The 21,708-nt window shown below is 48.2% G+C and overlaps 7 protein-coding genes across 7 annotated transcripts; 4 read left to right on the forward strand and 3 right to left on the reverse strand.

Moving 5' to 3' along the window:
• Window positions 1-284: 284 nt before the first annotated feature.
• Window positions 285-2,196, forward strand: GGS22DRAFT_143384 (uncharacterized protein). The gene is made up of 3 exons (XM_047958796.1): window positions 285-346; window positions 405-770; window positions 840-2,196. The coding sequence occupies exons 2-3, from the start codon at window positions 419-421 to the stop codon at window positions 1,931-1,933; spliced, it is 1,446 nt and encodes a 481-aa protein (XP_047819245.1). The 5' UTR covers window positions 285-346; window positions 405-418; the 3' UTR covers window positions 1,934-2,196.
• On the reverse strand, window positions 2,176-3,737 carry GGS22DRAFT_179909 (argininosuccinate lyase; the record flags this gene model as incomplete). The annotated part of the gene is made up of 2 exons (XM_047963720.1): window positions 2,176-3,524; window positions 3,683-3,737. The coding sequence occupies 2 exons, from the start codon at window positions 3,735-3,737 to the stop codon at window positions 2,176-2,178; spliced, it is 1,404 nt and encodes a 467-aa protein (XP_047819246.1).
• Window positions 3,738-4,919: 1,182 nt separating this feature from the next.
• GGS22DRAFT_143376 (acyl-CoA N-acyltransferase) lies at window positions 4,920-7,170 on the forward strand. Its single transcript, XM_047958795.1, has 2 exons — window positions 4,920-6,442; window positions 6,503-7,170. The coding sequence occupies exons 1-2, from the start codon at window positions 5,061-5,063 to the stop codon at window positions 6,618-6,620; spliced, it is 1,500 nt and encodes a 499-aa protein (XP_047819247.1). The 5' UTR covers window positions 4,920-5,060; the 3' UTR covers window positions 6,621-7,170.
• Window positions 7,171-7,720: 550 nt separating this feature from the next.
• GGS22DRAFT_188702 (NAD(P)-binding protein) lies at window positions 7,721-8,878 on the forward strand (the record flags this gene model as incomplete). Its single annotated transcript, XM_047964747.1, has 2 exons — window positions 7,721-8,282; window positions 8,430-8,878. 2 exons carry the CDS (start codon window positions 7,721-7,723, stop codon window positions 8,876-8,878), a joined length of 1,011 nt encoding a protein of 336 aa, XP_047819248.1.
• Window positions 8,879-10,256: 1,378 nt separating this feature from the next.
• On the forward strand, window positions 10,257-11,466 carry GGS22DRAFT_200293 (uncharacterized protein; the record flags this gene model as incomplete). The annotated part of the gene is made up of 4 exons (XM_047966414.1): window positions 10,257-10,482; window positions 10,551-10,907; window positions 10,992-11,132; window positions 11,198-11,466. The coding sequence occupies 4 exons, from the start codon at window positions 10,257-10,259 to the stop codon at window positions 11,464-11,466; spliced, it is 993 nt and encodes a 330-aa protein (XP_047819249.1).
• A 170-nt stretch (window positions 11,467-11,636) lies between these two features.
• Window positions 11,637-17,321, reverse strand: GGS22DRAFT_200296 (uncharacterized protein). The gene is made up of 4 exons (XM_047966415.1): window positions 16,578-17,321; window positions 14,918-16,525; window positions 14,046-14,864; window positions 11,637-13,977 (listed from the first exon to the last, which is right to left on the reverse strand). Exons 1-4 carry the CDS (start codon window positions 16,860-16,862, stop codon window positions 11,875-11,877), a joined length of 4,815 nt encoding a protein of 1,604 aa, XP_047819250.1. The 5' UTR covers window positions 16,863-17,321; the 3' UTR covers window positions 11,637-11,874.
• Window positions 17,322-18,124: 803 nt separating this feature from the next.
• On the reverse strand, window positions 18,125-20,868 carry GGS22DRAFT_163660 (MFS general substrate transporter). Its single transcript, XM_047961401.1, has 8 exons — window positions 20,295-20,868; window positions 20,169-20,230; window positions 19,799-20,097; window positions 19,620-19,736; window positions 19,169-19,565; window positions 19,088-19,114; window positions 18,756-19,035; window positions 18,125-18,703 (listed from the first exon to the last, which is right to left on the reverse strand). Exons 1-8 carry the CDS (start codon window positions 20,469-20,471, stop codon window positions 18,488-18,490), a joined length of 1,575 nt encoding a protein of 524 aa, XP_047819251.1. The 5' UTR covers window positions 20,472-20,868; the 3' UTR covers window positions 18,125-18,487.
• Between the last annotated feature and the right edge of the window lie 840 nt (window positions 20,869-21,708).

Below are 21,708 nucleotides of genomic sequence, written 5' to 3' on the forward strand. Positions count from 1 at the left end.
ATTTATGTAATATCGGAAAGTCTGCCGATGTTTTGCATGAAATCATCTGAAGAAGAATGATCGTCAAAACAGAAGATCCGATTTGGACTTTGCGGACTTTGGTATTGGTAATTGTGTAGGCATTTGATAGATTGGAATGAATTGGCGAGTATTCGCTCGCAGGAGACAAGGAGAATGAGAGTTTCTATGCTAATCACGTGAATATAAGCAATTGATAAGGTAGACTGTACTTTATGACGTCACCATCTACCTGGTAGCGAAACAAGGAAGGCATGGAAGAGTCTTTGGAGCTTCCCTTCCCGGCAGTCTTTAGACTTTAGAGCTGTTTAAGCTTAAAGGGAATGATGTAAGTATTTCATCGATATAAACAAAAAATGATCTACCTCGGAACCTAACCATACTAGAAAATTAAGCAGCAATGAGCTATGTGTTCAGGTCGTGTTCCCGACTAGCAGCCTCTACCTTACGGCAGTTTCCTGGTCACCGTCTTGGTAACACAAGTAATAATACAGCTTCAATTCGGCGGGAAAGCCCAGTACCTATTTCGCGGCGGCCTTTTACAATAACCCGGTATACGAGAAGATCTCAGCTCAATACTGAGACAGCGAGGGAAACAAATCAGAGAGATCAAGCTGTACATGAGAACGAAGTAAAAGCTGGAATTGAAGATGCTACGAAGCAGCAGATCAGGCGCCCCTGGCAGAGGGAAGGCGCCGATGAGCCCCCCGTTAGTGATTCGAGACGTAATATGAATAAGTCCATGACCAAGGGTACTTTGCATCTCGACCAACTTCAATAATAATAATGAATGATGGTGACTAACTATGAACACTAACTAGGCAAACTTCTTACCACACCAACCCGACTTCTTAAACTAATACTTCCTCTTCCAGTTGACGCCACACATGATGAACGGGGTAATAGAGGAGAGTTCCGATCACTCGCACAGAACGAAGATATCCAGCCCCTAGCACTGCTCATCCACCCCCAACAACCGCTATCTTACCTCGAGCGCCTAATCCAAGCCGAACTCCCCGCGGTCCACGACAGCGATGGTCGCGAGAAGATGCCTAGCGTTTATTTCCTAGCGGAAGGGTCTGAGCGAGATGAGACGGGCCAGAAGACCGGGATAGGAAAGAAGCAGCCGAATATCGCATCCTATTCGGGACTTGGCCGCGAAGGGGCTGATACGCCGCCAGAGCACAAGGACTGGGTTCGGTGGAGCAGCAGTACTGAAATCGGTGATTTTATCCGCGACGCCGCACGTGGCAGGGAGTTCGCTATAGAGATCGCCGGTCAAAACAGCGAATTGCGAGTCGGGGTGCCTAGCTTTAATGACCGCACTCATTATATGCGTATCCGATTACAGCGCATGTCCCGTAAAATTGACGAACTCTCCAAGATTAAACATGAGTGCGATATGCTGGCGCATCGCGGCGCTCATCGCATTGCAAAAGCTGGTTTTGTCGCTTTGGCGGGTTGGTGGGGCGCTGTTTACTTCTTAACATTTCATACTAACGCCGGCTGGGATCTTATGGAGCCGATCACCTACCTCGCTGGTCTGACAACCATCATGGGCGGTTATTTGTGGTTCCTGTTTATGAGTCGGGATCTCAGTTACCAAGCCGCGCTCAAGATCACCGTCTCAAAAAGACAGAACATCTTGTATCAGGAGCGCGGCCTTAATCTTCAGAAGTGGGAACACCTGGTACATGACGCGAACGCGCTAAGGCGGGAGATCAGGAATGTAGCAGAGGATTATGATGTTGATTGGGACGAGACTAAGGATCTTGGTGGGGAAGAAGTCAAACAAGTCCTCGAGCATGAAGATCAGAAGAATGGTAGGAGAGATCATGAACGTGAACGCGAACGTGAGGACCGCGATCGCGAGAAAGATACAAGGCATAAACCGGAAGAGCGTAATGAATCATGAATCATTATACCCAGATAATACATACACACATATATAAGTATAGAGAAGCCTTCGGTCGTTTTAGTATCATTCGCGGATTTGTGCTACCGGCAGGGAACTCGTCAATATATTTGGTCATTTTTGTCTATACCTAGTAGTTTTCCCCTCAATTTTCGGTTATAACGAATCCTTCTAGAAAAGGGGCTTTTCCTTCCTGTTCTGCGTTTCTTCGCTATATTATAGTTGATTAGGAATTGGTAGGATTAGGCGCCGAGAGTGCCCCTCAGAACCTTGATCTGCTCTAGGACACTCTCCTTGCTAGTACCACCCTTGGCGGCTCGCATCTCGACGCTGCGCTCATAGTCGAAGTACTCGGCAATGTCTTGCTCGAAGCGGGCGTCTATCGACTTGAGCTGATCGTACGATAACTCGTTCATCGGCGTATCGGTCTGCTCCGATAGCGCCACTACGCGTCCTGAGATGTGGTGCGTCTCGCGGAACGGCACTCCCTTTCGCACTAGGTAGTCAGCAATATCAGTGGCCAACATGAAGGGGTCGAGGGCCGCCTTCATCTTCTCGGGCTTGATGTCTAGAGTTGCTAGTACGCCTGTCGCGATTTGGATGCTGTCGCTGACCGTCTTGACCGTGTCCAGCATCGCCTCCCAGCTCTCCTGCAAGTCTTTGTTGTATGTGCTCGGCAGCCCCTTTAGCGTCGTCATGAATCCGGCCATCTGACCGAACACGCGTCCGCTCTTACCCCGTAGTAGCTCCAAACTGTCCGGGTTTTTCTTCTGCGGCATCAGCGAGCTGCCCGTCGAGTACGCGTCCGCTAGTCGTACGAAGCCGAACTCGGCTGTCGAGTAGATGATTAAGTCTTCGGACCACCGCGACACATGTTGCATTAACATGCTCGCCCATTGCAGTGTCTCGGCCACAAAATCGCGGTCCGCTACTCCGCCCATCGAGTTCCACAAAAGTCCGTCAAACCCTAGCTCTGCGGCCATCATGTCGCGGTCGATGTTGAACGGGTTCCCGGCTAGAGCACCACATCCGAGCGGGCTCTTGTTCACACGCTTGACGACCTCACGTAGGCGCTCGAGGTCGCTAGCGAAGGCCAAGCTGTACGACATAATCCAGTGGCTCCAGCGAATGGGCTGGGCACGCTGCAAGTGTGTGTAGCCGGGCATGACATACTGAACCTCGTGTTCGGCGCGGTCGGCGGCGACCTTGAGGAAAGTGATGAGGTGGTCCTCGATCTTGCGTAGTTCGTCGCGCAGCCACATGCGCATATCGCAGGCGACCTGCTCGTTGCGGCTACGGCCGGTGTGCAGCTTGCCCGCGACCTCCTTGCCGATAACCTCGCCGAGCCGGCGCTCGTTTGCCGTGTGGATGTCCTCATCTACGCCCGGCACGATCACGAATTTGCCTTCGTCCCACTCTCGCATCACGGCTTGTAAGCCTGATTCGATCTTGCTGAACTCATCGTCGGTCAGGATACCGCCTTTGTTGTTGGCGCGCGCGAAGGCGATGCTGCCGAGGATGTCTTGCTTGTACAACGCCTTGTCGAAGTGGATACTCTCGTTGTAAGCCACCATGAGGGGGTCGAGGCCGCCTAGGAGGGGTTAGTTGGGAGCTAGTAGTAGCAACGAGATGTAAACTCCGGTTTTCGCATTTATGACTTAAAAATCATGTTTTTAACATCCCATCGAGAGGCAATATATATGTTTTCATCTGATTGAAAAGTTAAGATAAAATAAACTGTATACGTACCTGTGAAGCGACCTCCCCATAGCATATTCTCGCCGGGTTTAGTAGTAGACGCCATGGTTTATGCTTATTCCCCCGAAATAAATCTGAGGAATAGAATATAAAAAGATGAGTGAATTCACAACCTCGCTGTTTATGAAGGTGTTAGGTGACTCATATAGAAATGTGTCGATGCTTGAGGCGCTTATCAAATGAAAATCAAAATGAAAATTGATTCACCCGCACATCAATTGATGCATATCTCTATCTATTGATAATGACTTGATAAAAGGATATGACCAAAAGGGTGGGCAAATATATTAGGTAATATTTGATAATGATAACCCCCAATTATGTACTTAGACATCCCGGTTTCTTCCTCATTTTATTTCTTCAAATCTACAACCACCGGACAATTTCTTGTTCATCGCCAACCTAACGCTTTTCGCAAGAGTTATTTTTAGGCAGAACTGTGTAGAAAAGCGATCGCGATACCTCGTGGACATTCAAAATTCTAGATGTCCAATATCGGATGCAATGCTTCCCCAGCTCCCACTAGACTTACATGGGTGGTTGCACTTAACGGTAACAACCGCGATGGAAGCCGTGGGAGCAACCGTTTTCTACCACGATCTTATCAAGAAGAGAATCCCGAGATGACTTTGTACGACCTACTTGACACTTCACCTTGTATCTGATTAGCAATTGTTAATTGCTCATTGGATACCTATTGCCCGGTACGACAGACGCCATAGATGATGGCGTCTTAGTTGGCGTCCTTAGGCTATAGGTACCTGGGTACATCAGCTGTCTCAACCGTCTTGATGACTGCATGCGGCTGTCCGAGTCGGGTCAAGAATCTGGGGAAAGTTTAAGATCGATAGCCCTAGGACTAACACCACTATTTCATGATTTCCCCTCTCCTGACGGACCTGAATAGGCTTAACAGGGGAGCTCCGTTACTCGCGACCCCACTATCAGTCCTCTGTCTTCACCCTTCAACCGAGTGGTATGACGTTCACGAAAACTGCGCGAAACGGAGTCGCCGTTTGCCTTTGCTCTTGTTGCTCCCGTTTTAACCCTGAGTAGTTGCTGAAATCTCAAGTTATCGTCCCACATTGCCTTGTTTGTGACATATTACCGATTCCATTTAATTAATTTTTTCCATTTCTTCGGTAGCCAACAGAACTCGTCCAGCTCACGGGGCAATCCCCATTACCACTTTCAGGCTCATCACATGGGAACACCGCCAAAGATTTACTACTTAAACGTTATCAGTGGATCCATTACGTCGGAAATGAGTGATATCCTCCACCTTCTATATCCTTGAGCTTTGTCTTTCATTCAGCCCTATAATCCTTTTACTAGGTATCGACATCGCCTTCCAATATTCATCAAATACATGGCGCCATCCATAGTACATCTACCGGACGGCCAGAGCTTCACGGTTCAACCTGTATTCTCTGGCCTATTCTTCAAATCTCACGAAATAAACAACCACGCACCATTCCCTGCTGGCTGGACCGTTGTCTTACATAGCGAAGATCGTCCCGAAGACCATCTGCACAACCTCACTCTCCAAGACGATGACAGTGAGCCCCGTTCCAGACGAAGTCATATTCACAGGTATAGCCAGCCGACCTTGCAAAATGACACCATCTTCATCTCTTCTATCTCGAGCCCCTCGAGCAGTGAATTTAAACCCCACGCCAGCCAGTCGCGACAAATAGCCATGATGATATGGATATCGCTGTACTGGTATTTTCAACAAACTGAACCGTCGCCGTATGTCTTGACTGAACAGTCGAAACATGCTCCGCCAGAGGCAAGACCAAGGGGCGAGTGGCGCATTCGGGTCAAGAGAGAAGGTGTCCTGCGCACGCGAAACATGATCCCAAAGCTGGAGAGGATGGGCTTAATATCGACTTTGGATTCAGCTGTCGGAGAGAACTCCAGCGACCATAATCATGGATGGGATCACATGTTCGTTACCCGACGCATGTTCTGGCAGATCCATACTGGCCTATTTCTCTTCAGCCTGCAGCCACTGAAGCACAGCTCTTATCCTGGAACGCCGAGCAACAGCCGACCTACTTCACCAGTTAGGAGCGAGACAGGTCAACTGTCATCCTTATCCAACGCCTTAACCCCGGAGCTACCACCCTCCCCCATCGGGCCATATCATTCATCGTCGCACTTACCAACCTACTATCCTCCGCCGCCATTGCAGTATGTACTTACTAACAATGTCCGACATCCACTACGGCAGAAGCCGCCGCATATGGGCGAGGTCTTCTACACGCGGTTTATACCAAGCGTGGGAAAGTACCTTTCATTCCGCGTGGCGTCACTCTCCCCAAAGCCTGTACCATGTCTTGGGCCTGTCGGACCAGGTGAAAAGGAGCATACTCATTTAAATACCTTGTCCGATTGCTCGCTCCTTCAAATGTGGCTGTCAACCCCTAGAGTTGCGTCATTCTGGGGTCAGTATCAGCCTAACTTCCTCTCAAATGCTCTGCAGTCGCGCCACTCGTTTCCGGCTATCGGGATGTGGGATGGTGTACCGTTCGGATACTTTGAAATATACTGGGTAAAGGAAGATAACTTAGGCCGCTATATGGGCAACGACGTACAGGATTTCGATCGGGGAATACACGTTTTTATCGGCGAAGAGTGGGCTAGAGGGAGGGTGCAGCAGTGGCTTTCGAGTCTTGCCCATTGGTGCTTCCAAGCAGACTATCGCACAATGAACATCTGCCTTGAGCCTAGGGTGGATAACGCAAGGTGAGTTGCATTAATAATTTCCGGTGGTTCGCAGCTTGCAGTTCATTGACACGTGTATAGGTTTATTCAGCATCTTCAATTCGGAGGATTTGCGAAGGAAAGGGAGTTATCATTCCCACATAAAAGAGCATGGCTATGTCGGCTACGAAGAGATGCCTGGGAGGGACCAGCAATGTGAGGACGGAAGGTTTGTTCATGGCACCGATGGTTTAATTTCTTTTGCATATGGTGGCGTGGTCATACGGCCTCCATGCTTTCCAGACGAGCAAGCGATGCATGCATTTTCGTGAAAGGCGCCTATGCATATGCGCCTAGGGGAAAGGCGATGTTAGACTTGATTTTTAGTCACATCTCGATTTCAGCTCTCGACCGCCCTAACGAATTAAGAGCTATCATTTTTACACAAGAAAGCACTAGGTAAACGATGGATCTTCTAACAAGAAACTGCTGATCTCAACTCAGCTATGATTAGACTACACACCGATAATGGCCGAAGCAAATATTCACATTTCAACAAAACTCATGATTCGTGTCGTCGTTTGACTCCTAATTTGTTTCCAGGACTCGTGAAACGTTCCTTATGCAAACACCCGATGCTCGCGTAACTAGCCGTTGATACGCGCGCTCGGGACCGAGAGCTTCGGGGCTAAGACAGTGGCGTAGGCCGTTCTTAATTAGATTGACTTCATCGATAGGGTTCAGACGTTTCCTTCGCTGTTTTACTGCGCCTCTCCCCCCTCCAATTACCTTCTAGAACAGACTCGGAGGCGTAGTCCCGAACACCGCGTCTCATAAGTTGAGGTCCCGTGTAAATGGTAATACGAGCTAGACCTACGAACTAGAAGCTCAAGGCTCGCGGATTATATTTACATTCGGGATGTGCACGGGTAGCTGGCGGTGCAATTGCAGTGTGCAGCGTGCAGCTTGCATACCTAGGTGGTGTCTAATATACCTAAGTGCACTGCATATTGATGAATCCTCGTCATCCACCGCTACGCCAACGAGGCTGCTCCGAAGATGGGACGGGAAGTCGCGTACTTGGGGCTGATCCCTTTAACAGGGTCGTCCCCTATCCAGGGCGAATGTTAATAATAGGGTCGGCGAGGCGGCTTCTAGAAGCTGCGTGCGTCCGAGCAAGGGCTTGCTTTTGATTGCCCTTAATTAGGGCTAATCGACCTTCCGTTTACGACACGAAAAGCTATGACCGTAGTCATACCTAGCACCTAACCTTAAGACAACTCGCGAGGTTCAACAGAAGTTAGGCCAAGCAATACCAAGATGTCTACGTCTACTCCCTCACGTACTATCCTGGTCGTCGGCGCGACAGGCCAACAGGGGGGCTTCGTGCTCTCAGAGTTGGCAAACCTCCTATCGAGCCTATCTTCGGGTACCAAGCCCGAGGTCAATGTCTTGGCCTTAACCCGGACTGCCTCCTCGCCTAAGGCTCAGGCATTACCGTCTAAGTACCCGAGCCTGCATCTGACGGTCGTGGAAGGCGACACTCGGAACCCGGCCCCGATCTTCGAGGCGTACCCGCAAATCGACTCGGTGTTTAGCTACACGACGCCGCCGGACGAGGAGCCGCAGGCCAACCTCCTCATCGACGCCGTCGCGGCACATGTCCGAAAGACCGACACACAAACCCCGCATTCGAAGAAGATCCACTTCGTCTTCTCGAGCGTTGACCGTGGCGGCGAGCCACAGAGCTGGGAGAACCCGACCGATATCCCCCATTTTAGGGAGAAGCACAATATCGAGATCCATCTGAAGGCTAAGGCCGACGAGTCGGAGGGCCGGCTGACGTATACGATTTTGCGACCGGTCGCTTTCATGGATAACCGTGAGTTCTCGTCGGCTTTATTCCCTCGTATCGAGGTTCCCTATATCCCTTGCCTTGCACTCACCCGCTTAGGACATACACCCATATACCTACCTCCTATATAGTAGTTAAATATCATACTTACTCAACACTAACCCACCACAACAGTAAACCCAGGCGGCACCTTCGGCATGGTCTTCGCCAGCCTCTGGAGCACCATGCCGGCATCTCAAAAGCTCCAACTCGTCAGCGTCCGGGACATCGGGCTCTTCGGCGCCGAAGCACTTCTCGCGTCCCCCGCCTCCCCGCATTTTCTCAACCGCGCCATCGGTCTCGCGGGCGATAACCTCACGCTTGGAGAGGCGCGCGATATATACCGGCGCGTGAGTAAGGGGAGGGAGTTGCCCCAGGCTTGGTGGGTTGTGGGGTGGGCCGTTCGCGGCCTGGTTGCGGCGAAACATGTTGGTGCGATGTTTACTTGGTTCGAGACGCACGGGTATGGCGTTGATGTTGAGGCGTTGAGGAGGTGGGAGCCGGGGGTGCTGGGGTTTGAGGCGTGGTTGAGGGAGAGTAGTCGGTTTGAGATTCCGGAGGGGGGGAGTGAGAGGGTGAGGTGATGGTTGACTAGGTAGGTAGGCGCTTAATGGGAAAGTTACTGAGGGAGATACATACTGAGGTTTTGGGGCAAGTATGTATGTCTGTATAATCGGGCGGTTCTATGGGTTTGATATAGTGAGTAGTTGAATTGAACTGGTGTGAGCTCTCTGCGGAAAGGGGTGGGGTCTAGCAGATGAAGCTGAAAATCCTACACAGAGTATTAACTACCTATGAGTTTCTATTACCAACGAATTGATTACGAAGTCCAAGTGAGATCTAACTTACCTATCTCTAGATGCCATTCTTGTCGGTACCGAGATTCATGAGTTTCAGGCCTGCAGAATATGACGTTATTTAAATCCCTAGAATGATTCTTGGTTTAGAAATTGGAGGGTTTAGTAATACGTAAGCGAAAGTTGGGGGACGTGTTTCTAAACCGACAAGCCTACCTAGTAAGCTTCCTGCCATAATCATAATATTCAGCGGCACATATTTTTGGGGGCGATCATGGGTATTGGATTATAAATATTCAACCAGTCTATACAGAGTGAGATTTTCTCCAAGGTTTCTTTCCATAAACCGCGATAGATGCCTGGGTGGGATTGTCGATGATTCATGACAGGATGAACTAATATTGCAATAGGCCCCAAGCTAAAACATGAAGATGATCTCGGTTCCAAAACAAACGAACAGGACAATCAGTTACCGAGGCTTATATCTACTGCAATATTCGAGCGGTTACTCTACGATTTATAGATAGATATATAAATGCGAAAGGAAAGCGACGGAGATAAAGAGGTATGTTTCAATATCGCTGGCGGGCGATCCCTTGGCATTTCGCACATAGCCGCTGACTGCATTTAGTTTAGGAGAATTAGAACGCCCAAGCGATCATGGCAGTAAATGTAAGAAAATATTGTCCTGCTGAAATACTGGTGTTGGTAAGACGAAGAAACCTCGAGGGGCAAGAATGCAACCCCTTACTGTTGCAATCGTCAGATTTGGTTGTTGGGGGCATATGCCAGAGCCTCGGTGATGCTTACCCACCTAGTATTTGGATAGAAATCTGCAACAAATAACAAACATTTTTTCACCTACTTCGTCTATCTATCTAGGTAGGCGGGGATGGAGATGGCTTGATAACTTTCAATTAACATGAGTAGGTAGGTACCTTTCCTTACCTAGGTAGCTCTGCAAATTGAAAACTAGGGTGCCAAACAGCTTCCTAAGCTTAGTCTACCAAGTTCCAGGTTGAAGTAAAAAGAACCGTTTTCCTACTTCTCAACGAGGGCCAGCATTGGCGTGGCTAGCTTCCAAATGGTTTATATTCACTCTTGAACCCGAAGCAGTTCTCGTCGGCTCTTTCAACTCGAACCCACCCCCCTAAAACCATAGAAAATGGATGTGATACAAATACGACGACGATATCTCGATGTCAACATCGCCGATGGGTCGCTCTGCCAGACCATTGCCGCGATCGTCCCTTGCATGGTACTTGGCTTCGTCGCGCTGGCGATGCGTCTAGCTTCCAGACACGCCAAAGGGGTGAAATATCTCATGAGCGATTACCTCGCCATCTGTGGTTTTATCTGCTCATGGGTCGTGTCTTTGATTGTGATACAAGGTGTGTATTTCACGAAAGCTTTGATATTAAGCTTGTATATGCCATTCTAATTCTCGACTACTTTTCAGAGGCAAGATTTGGACAAATTCGCCCAGTGACAGTCTCCCTTCAACGCGAGACCCTCAAGATCAGTTTCGTCTCGGGAATTCTCTACGGCACTGGTTTTACCTTGATAAAGTTGTCCATTATTATGCTCTACCGACAGCTTTTCCCTACGCGCTTCATCCGTATAAGTACTGCCATTTTGGCTGCCTGCGTCGTAGGGTGGGGTCTTGCACTTGTGCTTGCAACCGTCTTTAGCTGTCGGCCTGTTAACGGCTTCTGGGACGTCGATATACCTTCCAAATGTATCAATACGAAGTGGTTCTGCGTTGGCAACGGGATAACTAATATGATCACTGATATGTTTCTATTATGTCTGCCTGGTATGAGCTTTTGTTTATCGTTTTGGACTAGGGGCCGGGGGGCCTTGTCACCGCATGAATATATGCTAACTCTCTCCATTGAAGTGCGCGAGGTATGGCGTCTTCAACTTAGCTGGCGTTCCAAGGCCGGTATCAGTGGTCTTTTTATTTTGGGTGGTTTTGTCATAGTCGCAAGCGGTCTTCGTATTGGCTCCATGCTAGTCACCGAGTCTAGCAATCTCACTTGTGCGTTTTCATCCCTAGATTACGAAGGAGAGTTCCTTTTTTGTTACTAACATGGCTTCTAACAGGGACTTATGTTGATGTTAGTGTTTGGGCAAGCATCGAGATAAACGTTGCCGTTATGTGTTGTTGCTTTCCCACTGTCCGGCCAATTCTGGTTTGGCTTGTACCCCAATCCTTCAAACGCACACGCAGTGGAAAGCCAGATGAAACGGATCAACCAAGTTATAAACTACTCCCCTTACGTATCAGACCTGTGACTGGATTTGACCTCAAGATCCATAACACTCAAGATAGTCTTGCCCCGTTGCAGAGTGTGGTTGCTCGGTCGGACTAGCGGGAGAAAAAGAATAATCTATTATAATTAGACTGTTTGTCGGGAAAGAGGTAGATATTCAACTTGAAGCAACCACTACAATTTGATGTTGTGAGTATAAATGGGTATATGGAAATACATTGTGATGTTAGAACCTTAAAGGAATATTGAACAAGCTAATTCCAAATATCGTGTGGCGTTGGCTCAGCCCCTGAAACCTAGTGGATATCCACTATATCTTAGTTGAGTTATAGGTGAACAGATCACTATTTGGTCAGAGTCTTCACCTAACGCAATACAGCTAGAGCCCTTATTCAGCGATTGCTTCCAACCATAAAACTCGACCACCACATGGGCAATTTCTCCAGCGCGATTACGCCTATTTTATAGCGCGGTCCTAGGCTATTCAAGCACAAACTCCCTACCCGTCTACGCCTCAGATTTCTTTTCGTCCTCCCCACCTTTATCAGGCGCGTCTTGCCTAGAAACCTCTTTCCTAATATCCTCAAGGGAGATATCCCACTCCTTAGCCAGCGCCTCCTTCCACGCCTCTACGGTAATCTCTTCACTACCATTCTCATCATAATAAATCTCCAAAATCCCCTCGTCTCCATTTCTACCTTTCACTTCCTTCGGCACCCGCACGGTCTTCGTCTTTAGGCCAACGTACATGTCGTCTCCCTGCGGCGGAATCCGCATCCACCGATGTTTGGCGCTACACACCGTGATCCCGGAGTCGGGAGTGGGGGCGCGTAGTCGCGCGAGACATTCGGCGCAGAAGTCCCGGTTCGCGCAGTATATGCAGTGGTAGAATTCGCGCTCGAAGCTGGCCGTGTTCTTGCAGTGTCTGCCGTCTGGGTTGCGGCCGTCGCAACTCCACCACCAGAAGGCCGTCACGTCGATTTTAGATGAGTGTATCTGTTGTAGGGTAGATAAGCGCGTATGAATGAGGCTCAGAGCGGAGGCAGTCTTGAGTTCTGAGGCCGTCGGTTCGTCTTGACTTTCGGGCTTATCGGCTTCAGGTTTGGCTTTGGCACTTGCCTCGGCTATGAGAGAATCGATGTGTGCTTTAGCAGCTTCGATGCGTTGAGTTTGTTGTGAGAAGTTTGGGACCTGAACCTTAGCGACTTCGATTGTTTCCTTGGCTAACTTATTAACTATATCTAACAGCAATGTATTGTCTGCGTTGTCATCTCCTGCAATGTCCTTAGCCTCGAAATATAGTTTGTCAGTAACGAGATCAGGGGTGCCCGCCAAAGACAGGGCAATGGCCGCGTTACCAAAATCAAGGTAGTGATTAAGCGTCCTCGATATGATTGAGTACCCGTACATATCGTTCTCTAGTATATCATCCGAGAGAGTACGGAACGCCTGTCTCATCCACCCCACTAGCACTTCTCTAGCATTTTTCTTCATGTTCTGTCGCGCATACACTGTGCCTAAGAATCCAGTCGTGTCGTCATCATAGACATAACTGCTAGACTCTGCCTCTGTTAGTCTGGCTAATGCACTGACATGGTCCAGATGGTTTCCATCCATCATATCTTGGAAGTAATGTTTTGCGAGCGCTGTGGTGGCGTCACGTCGCGCGATCGATGGATTTTGTCCACCAATGTTAGAAAGCAGATCGCGGCTCTCCTCCCACAGCCGAAGGGCCTCGCGGACTGCATCAGTGCCGTCGGACGATACATTATACGTATAGGCTGCGACGCCCCGATCATAGAGGAGAACCCCGCGAACCTCGTCATTGGCAAGGAGATGGTTCTCATTCAGCACAGGCGGTGCCGTCGCAGTTTCTATGTCGCGTACAATCCCTTCGAGAAGGTATGGACTATCCTTCGCCACACTGAATATCTTGGACATGATCATATCGTGTTCTGTGTCTTGCGCAATTGTCTTAAGCACGCTTACCATCGTTCCCTCCTTGCCATCGTTGGCTAATTTTCCCTCCAATAAATGCCGCATCACCTTTGCATCTAGGAAACTGAGTCCGGCCTTCAGATAGCCTAGCTGTCCCTGCTGCGCTTGCGCCGAGTCCTCACTCTCGCACACAACTTTATAGTAATCAGCCGCCTTCTGCCCATCGCTACCCTCGTAGGCATACTGCCCCAAGAGTAGATACAACTCCATAATATCCTTCACTTCCGGCTTGGGCATGGCACCCTCTTGTTTCGCTTCTTGCAGCGCTCGCTCCATATGTGCGATAGCTTTCTGTGTCCAGCCCTCTTTAAAGCACGTTTGTCCAAGGCCACGGTAGCATAGCCAACTAGGATTATCCTTTTCAATCGCCCGTGCGTATAAGGACAAGACTGTGTCTGCTTTACAGTATTGCAAAGATGAGGCTTCAGCGAGCCGCTCATACCAGAGTGAGTTGAGCTCCGAGTCTGGAAGTCCTAGAAAGTTCTGGCACCAGGCGCTGGCACGGTCCCAGTCAATGTCATCAGGAGAGTTGATAACAAGGGGAGTGACAGATCTAGAGGAATCTTTTTCGTCGGCTCTTAGATGCTCGTTAGTCTGCTGGAACTTTATATCCTGTTGTCGGTGAAATATTAGCGCAGGTAATTATATCGAGGGCATGGATCAGATTGGAAACGACTCACTAGTTTCATAAACTCATTAATCCAACCATATGAACTTTGAGCTTCCCAGCTCCTTGCCCTCAATAACCCTTCGACGATCACCTTTACGAGATCTTTCAAAAAACTCCTTGTCGGACTGATAAGTAGCTGCACCCCACTCCGCCATTTCTTGTCTAATTTTCGCACAACAGCGGAGTCCATCAACCATTTCTGCATGTCTTCCATTTCACCCACAAACCACCGTGTCAATTCGAAATTAGTCTTGTGGCGTAAAACTATCTTCTCATCCTTGAAGAGTTTGTACAGACTCTGACCAATATCGATCTGCTCGCTGGGTGTCAGGGCACCCTTTTCTTCGTCCTCGAGCTGGCGGAGCTGGTTCAAGTGATACGGCAGCCAGCCGACTAGATAATTTCCTACATCCTTGGTCCGGTCCTCATGCTCTTTATCGAGGTACTCAAACGCGCGGGTAACAATAGTGTGATGTGCCTCAAACTCATCTGCCGCGATGGCAGCCTGGTTGCTACCATAGAGAGCGCTGTTGGGAGAAGTGGCATCAAAGTCAAACTTGAATTTTTCCCGAATAGCTTTATGCGCGAGGTCCCAAAGGAAGTGTGCGCAGAGCTCCTGGTCCACGTTATTTATGGAGATTTTCATGCTGATGGTAGAGCGGTCTTTAGAATGCGATGCCTTTCCCGACATATCTTTATCCTTTTGCAGGTAGTCTTTGACGCCATCTTGGCCGTAGACATAGCCATTTTCTAGCTTCAACACAGCGGAATACTTATTCTTAATGATGAATTGTAAGGATGCAAGGGACTCGGTACCAGAATAGAGGAACTTTCATGCTTTTGGTTAAATTTGCACTTTTAGGTTAGGATCAGAGTGCTCACCATGGCCGCCTCAAGTTGGTCTAACGTCATGGGTTCCTTGCAAAAGAGAACCCACTTAAGCAACTCGTTCAGCTCGCCAATCTCATCCGCTGTCAGCGACCGCTGTAGGTTCTTGATAGCCGCCTCGTGACTACTCATCGGCTGGCCCAGCATACGGTCAAGCTCCTGGGAGGTAGTGCGTGTACTCAGAAGGCGGACCACGTCATCGAGCCCGAATTGTAAGCGGGAATAGCTTCCATTAACAATCTGCGGCAGCTTCTGAACGATCTTATCCCGCGCTCTCTGTTGTTCCGAGCCAGGCTTTGGGCGCTCCAACATGCCCCGCTTGGTGAGCGCCTCATCGACCACGATGCGCATATCTAGCCCGTTGTGCTTCTCCATTCGGATTCTTAGAGCCTTGCTCGTATTAACGCCTTCAAGCTTACCGACGAACTGGTCGTCAGTCCCGCTCACTAGGATGCGCACGCGCCCGGCTGATTCATCCGTTAGCTTAGAGCCAAAGACGAATTTTAGCAGTATGTCAACCTGCTTGTAGGGAAGATTCTCGAGCCCGTCGAATATAAGGTAGTATGTGGCACCTGACACGGGCGTCCCAATCTTTAGGTCCCCCCATAGTGCGTCCAGAGTCTCGAGACTGGCTGAACGCCGAAATACACCGGAACCAGCATCACATGTTTCGCCGAGCGGCTTTTGAACGGTAGGATCAACGCGCGCTATCTGAAACGCCATATACTTTAACGCTGAATGCACAGGCAAATCCTTTTCGTCGTCTGACTTTTTTATACTAGGTGGGAAGAAGTAGTGCGCCACATATGTGCGCCCCTTTTGCTCCTCAAGGCGCTTTGTAATGAGGGCGCTGGCTGAAGTCTTACCTGAGGACGCGGGTCCTGATAAGATTAAAATATGCGAGCTTTCCTTGTCCTTATTAGGTGCTATCCATGTGGTATAAGCATCGTGCGTCCAGATCCAGGACCCTGTGCGGTTGTAGCATCCTTTACAGATATCGGTGCATGTTTTCGTAGTGTTAGTATCAAGCCGCACCGTTGGCCAAACTTCAAGTGCGTTACGGATCTTGGTCAGTCTCTTGATGCGGTCGGCGTCGTTCTTGAAGGACTGCACGTCCTTTTGCGCCTCCCTTACCAACTGGTGGGTCTCCTCGGTCGTCTTTCCGGAGACGGCATGTTGCTCTCGGAGTATCGCAACATCCTGGTTTGTCTTAGCCACCATCGCGAGTGTGACGGTTCCTTCTACGTCGTGTTGCTGCTGCAGTAACTTTTTGAATTTAGCCATCTCATCAGACAGGCCCGAGTCATCGTCGAAGATAGACTTGACCTGTTGCAAGATGCGGTCCCGCTTGCGGCCCTGGCGATACTTGACAACATGGGCGCAGAGCTTGACGAGGCTGGTCATCACTAGGTGGATTCTCCGAATAAGCTCAGGATGAATATTTTGTATCGATGCGAAGACTTCGAATTGCGAGAGCGCCGAAGACACCTCGCTAAAAACCTGGTCAATGGCGTCATTGTAGCCTTTGATAGCCTCGGGAATGTCAAAGACGATACAGAGGGCAGTGCTAGCAATAGTAACTGCCGATGCGGGAACGGGGATCTAAAAACGTCAGCAATCATTGAGATAAATGTACCTATACAATCCAACATACAATTGAAGCTGCCTGTGAAGCAACTCCGACAAGCGCTCTCAGATATTTGAGCGAGCTGAGCCCGGCGCTCTTTGCCTTATCCCATTTGTCTTTCTGCTTTACGTCGTATGATGCTTTGCTGATGCCCTCGATCTTCTTCTTCACATCGTCCAATTCCTTCACGTCGCCTCTCTGCAATGATTCGCCACATATGTCCTGAAACGCCTTAGCAGCCGCATCCCACATGTCTTCCACCGAAGTTTCCTGTTCAGATGCCTCATTTACTGCTCGTTGTTGGTCGCTCATCGCGCCCTATCTTAATTGGGGATATAGGTAATTATTGAGAATTCAGAAGCTAAAGCCATGAAAAGAGCCTGGATGGCAGTTTAAAGAACGATGAAAAGAATGGTTGAGACTCCTCACCCCTCAAGTATAAGCCCCGAAGAAAATGATTTTCTCGCATCATCGACCCAAGTATAGTATAAGGCTGTACTTATGCTGGGGATGTAGTTGCACTGCAGCTGACGGATTAGGCACCTACCTACCTACCTACCAACTGAATGTCAGCGATTCAGCGAGCCTTGGGGCCTGCATGAGGTAGCCTTATTTTGAACCAAATTTCATCAACCATAGTGCTTCGTTTTCAAAATCTTGCCTAATGCTGACAACGGGCAAATGCGTCTTGCAAGGTTAAAAGCCAGAAGATGATCTTCATGGTGATTGCGGCGCAACACCGTGAGAGTGCATTGTGATGACCTAGCCATCTACTGCATATGTACTAGGTAACTAGTAGGCACCTATCGTAACATACAAGATGCCATTTTACACGCTGAAGCCTAGATGTAAGCTCGTTACCGATGACTGAACTAACCAGAAGGAATTTTTGAGCGGTCTCGATGACTGGAAGACTCGAATGAAACTACACCGAAAAGGCTTGGAATGAACGGTTTTATGCAATCCAAGTAAAGTTGTAGGTGGCGATGATTTATGATTTCCACATGAGGTTATAGACACATAAATGTGGTGTGGAAGATGATGTTGTATTGGGAAGAAAAGCTCTAAAAGCTCTCTAGTGGGATTAGCCTTGAAAGTATGCGCGCAACACTGTACCCGCTATTTATTAAGGTTCGGGCCACGTCCTTTGCCCAGTACGCGATTAGATAAGCGATGAATTTATATTGTATTTGGTCTAAGCTTTTATAAAACCGAGACCTGACAGTACTAAATTCTGGTAGGTACCTAGCTGCTATAAATTAAGCCTGCTTAGGGGGCTTAGCCGCTAAAGAAAAACGCCACACAGTTTCAGTTTATACGGCTTTGAACCATCAGCACATGGTCCAACATTTTGCCCCGAACCTTCAAACCTGATAGCACAAAAATACACGAGTTCATACCAAATTTGCCGCGTACAGTTGCACCCGCAATGCTCTGACATACGAAACGGTACCTCACCCAGGCTAAGGGGTAGATAGTTGCCCAGCGCCAAGAGCTCAAATGAAAAGGGGTCAAGGGCGATATGTCCGAGGATGAAAGTACGCTCAGGATGGGTCATTGTTAGGTGGAATTGATGATGTGTGATATCATATATTGTTACCTGCGAACATTTGAACTTGGTATCAAAGGGTATATTCTATGGCTAACTTGGCGGAGCAACGCCAATAATCCCGACTTTCTTCAACGGGACTTGCCAAGCTAGCCGTTTACTTAGGTAGGTTGCAGACTAAGGGCGAATGCTGAAGGATGATGCTAGTATTCCAAGCAGCTCCTATGATATTCCAACCTTGAAATATATCCACCCACAGCCAGCACCGTAACTCACTCATCATCCATCGCGCAGAAATGAATCATAAACCTTGAGTGCCTTCTATCCAACTCCGGCCATAGTGAATGAAGTCTAAGGAGGTTGTGTGATGCTGTAGCTTGTCTATGCTTTACGAGCTTCTTCGTCCATATGGCTCGAAGGGAAATATCGCACTAATAACTGCCATTGCAAGAAAAAGCGCCGCACAGATGTAAATAGGAGCCACAGACCCTGTGTTGGCGGTACTGTCTACTACAGCGGATATGATACCCATGATACGATTACAGCCCACAGCGATGCCATTTCCCGTGGCTCGATGAGCACTTGGTAGCACCTCGGGAGTGTACTATAGTGACAGAAGTTAATGATTGCTATTCTCAGTTCCTCGAAATACTTACAGCGTATAATGTTCCGTAGTAGATGTTGATACAAAATGCGATAGCGCAACTAAACCCGACGTTTTGCGCCGGGGTTGATACGGCAGTGTATGCGAAGAAGAAAGCCATGGTTATCAGTGCGCCTACTACCATAGTATACTTTCGGCCGAGGACCTTCATGTTGCACATCCATGCCGCTAGAACTGGTCCAAAGATACCAGAAATATTCGTAAGTGTATAATTACGCCATGTATCGAAAGTACCAACACCGTCGGTGGCTCCGCGACTAGCGAGATAAGAGCTGCAATAATATTAGATATAAAACCATAAAAACAAAAAGTATTTAAACATACTTTAAGAAGACGTAGAAGAGAGGGTAACTATAATCGTAACAATTAGCTTATCCTTTTGGATATTCGTTGGAAGAAACATACGCAAGCCCAATCAGTGTCCAGGAGAGCCAAATGAGTACAGTTGAAAGACCAATTTTCCTTGTAGCGAAAAGTCCAGAGATATGCACGAAGCTCTCAGAGAGAGAATAGCGGCTCTCACTGTGGGCTGTCTTGACCGTCCCACAAGCTTCCAATTTTTCCAAAGTCAGCGTACAGGTACGATTATATCTCTTCGCGATAGAATGTAACGTCTCAACCAACTCAGCATCTTCTCCTGTCCCGAGGCGGTATTTTGGTGTTTCTTGTAGCCGAACGACGGTGATACGCGCAATGGACATGGCAAAGACAAGGGCACCAGAAGTATACATGACGTATCGCCAGCCTTGATTGGAATTTCTCGGACAGTTGTCGGCTGACTCGCAGTTCCACTGAGACGGAACTGTAACCATATGAGAACCTGGCCAACAACTCAATCATCATAGGGAAAACTCACCTAAGAAACCCCAACAAATGAAGCCAGTGACGGCTTGACCAATACCCCACCAACAGGCCAAGAAAGTCAACGCCCACTGCTTGTTGCTGGGGAGGTACTCGAGAAAGACTGTGGTATCTAACAGATTAATGATAATTAGTGACTTGATTAATATATATACCATTTTTTGAAACTCATACCTAGGATAAGATTACCACCAGCACCGAATCCCACCATGGCAGTAAAGAACCCTAAGGATGCCCAATTTGGAGCCGCCCCAGAAACAATAGTCGCCACAGCAGAAATGAAGAGGGATATGTTGAACGCCCAACGTCGGCCTATGATGTCGGCGCCCATACCCCAAAAGAGCGCTCCTATGAGCATTCCGACGTATGTTGCGATTGTTTGGGCATTGGCGTAACCGACCTCACCAAACTCCTTAAAGGCCGGACCTGCAATATTGCTCTGTAGTAAGAGAACTAAAGAATCGACAGCATATCTATGGGGTCACCGAAGGTCGCGTGAGCATTTGAAGACTACCTAGCATTTAGAATTGAGTGTCACTCTTACCCAAATCCGTTCAAGACGAATAGTTTCCAATGGTAGTTAGTCCAACCAATCTCATCAATCACCTAGCATATGGATGTTAATAAGCCAGTCTTAAGCTATCACAGATGCTCATAAACTTAGTCTCACGTTATTGACAAGGTGCATTTTCGCATTGAGCGCAGGGTCCAAATCCTGAAGAGCTAAAATGTCCTCAGCATCGCCTTGACCTAGAGAGGAATGAGCATCGTCGCCCATTCCAACGTCTCTTTCGAAAAAGCCAGGGTCCTCTTGTCCCTTGCCAATTGACTTCTCCTCCGTGGCCATTTTCGAACTGAAGAATTAAACCGTGGCGTTTTACTTCGAAACTAGGTGATATTGACTGCGTGATATATGAAAAGTCATGTAGCAGTTGAGTTATACTTAGGTACGTGTGGTGGAGGATGGCGTTTAGTAGGAGATCGGCAAATAGTTGGAATGAAGAGTAGAGAAACTCAAAATCAACAAAATCTACCAAACTCTTGGAATATTTGAAGTTGTAAATGGAGAAAACCCGCCAAACAAATGGCACTAGGTAATAACTAATCACTACGTAATGGCCATCTCGAGTTCGATCTAGCCTAACGAAGGCTTTCTCTTCCGAAGAGATAGGTAAATGTCAAGGATTCCTCACTAGGTAGGTGCGAGGTACCGGGGTAAGTAAGACCTCTAAGGTTAAAGCTTGTAAAAAGATTGCAGGTGCACGAGATATTCTTGCCATCTTGGTTAGCAATGCAGCTACCTGCTGTAAGTAAGATAGAGAAGATCCTCGTGCTAATCCTCGTGCTACCTAACCTTCACGTTGATAGGCTAATTCCGGACCGATCCTCTGTAACCCCACGCTACGCGGATTGGCAGATTGGCAGATTAGCGGCGCTGATGTCTTAATCCTCGACCGATAAGAATTGTCTACTGCTGCAGTTTGTCGCCTGTGGCTTTTTAATTTCCCCGTAAGCTAGGAGTCTCAAAATTTATATAATTATACCGACCTCGTTTATGAGTCTAACAAAATAGAATTAAAGAAGTTTAGTTTATAATACCGGTGCCATAGCGAACGATTAGGACGTATTCAGAATTCGATCCCCCGCTTATCGGTGGCTTTAATCTTGTAGCACGACGCACGGGCTAGCCCTGGAGTTTTAAACAGTGTAGCCACACAAGTAACCTTGGAACGCACTGTACATGTAGGGAAGAGCCACTGACCTCATAATAAGCATCCATAATAACCTTGGAACGCTGAACCTTGAAAGTGTACCTAAAGGTAAGCATAAAGTAAAGGTTAAAACTTCATCCTGTTTTTTCAATCTTTATTTTCATACTTACCCCGACACGATTAATTCAATCCCAATTCACAACTTCATTGGATCTCGCATATAAGATACGTATCTCGTGTTATCTTTCCCGAATAGATGGATAAGATAATTACTACGTACCAAACGTCAGGGACTAGGCAGCTAGGTACCTAGACTTCGGAACCCAGCTCTCTGGGACTACCGAATTGCTCACTAAAGCGGAATCTTCCGCA

Source organism: Annulohypoxylon maeteangense, assembly GCF_022496945.1.
Source record: "Annulohypoxylon maeteangense strain CBS 123835 unplaced genomic scaffold GGS22scaffold_8, whole genome shotgun sequence".
NCBI classification, from domain to species: Eukaryota; Fungi; Ascomycota; class Sordariomycetes; order Xylariales; family Hypoxylaceae; genus Annulohypoxylon; species Annulohypoxylon maeteangense.

Bases quoted from the DNA above. Each gene is read 5' to 3' on its own strand.
- GGS22DRAFT_143384 (XM_047958796.1), top strand. From the start codon at position 419: ATGAGCTATGTGTTCAGGTCGTGTTCCCGACTAGCAGCCTCTACCTTA. The intron at 771-839 runs GTACTTTGCATC...AACACTAACTAG, and splicing joins GAATAAGTCCATGACCAAGG to GCAAACTTCTTACCACACCA.
- GGS22DRAFT_143376 (XM_047958795.1), top strand. From the start codon at position 5,061: ATGGCGCCATCCATAGTACATCTACCGGACGGCCAGAGCTTCACGGTT. The intron at 6,443-6,502 runs GTGAGTTGCATT...ACACGTGTATAG, and splicing joins CCTAGGGTGGATAACGCAAG to GTTTATTCAGCATCTTCAAT.
- GGS22DRAFT_200296 (XM_047966415.1), bottom strand. From the start codon at position 16,862: ATGAGCGACCAACAACGAGCAGTAAATGAGGCATCTGAACAGGAAACT. The intron at 16,526-16,577 runs GTATGTTGGATT...TGACGTTTTTAG, and splicing joins CTTCACAGGCAGCTTCAATT to ATCCCCGTTCCCGCATCGGC. The intron at 13,978-14,045 runs GTGAGTCGTTTC...CACCGACAACAG, and splicing joins TTAATGAGTTTATGAAACTA to GATATAAAGTTCCAGCAGAC.
- GGS22DRAFT_163660 (XM_047961401.1), bottom strand. From the start codon at position 20,471: ATGGCCACGGAGGAGAAGTCAATTGGCAAGGGACAAGAGGACCCTGGC. The intron at 20,231-20,294 runs GTGAGACTAAGT...TCCATATGCTAG, and splicing joins AAATGCACCTTGTCAATAAC to GTGATTGATGAGATTGGTTG. The intron at 20,098-20,168 runs GTAAGAGTGACA...GTGACCCCATAG, and splicing joins TTCGTCTTGAACGGATTTGG to ATATGCTGTCGATTCTTTAG.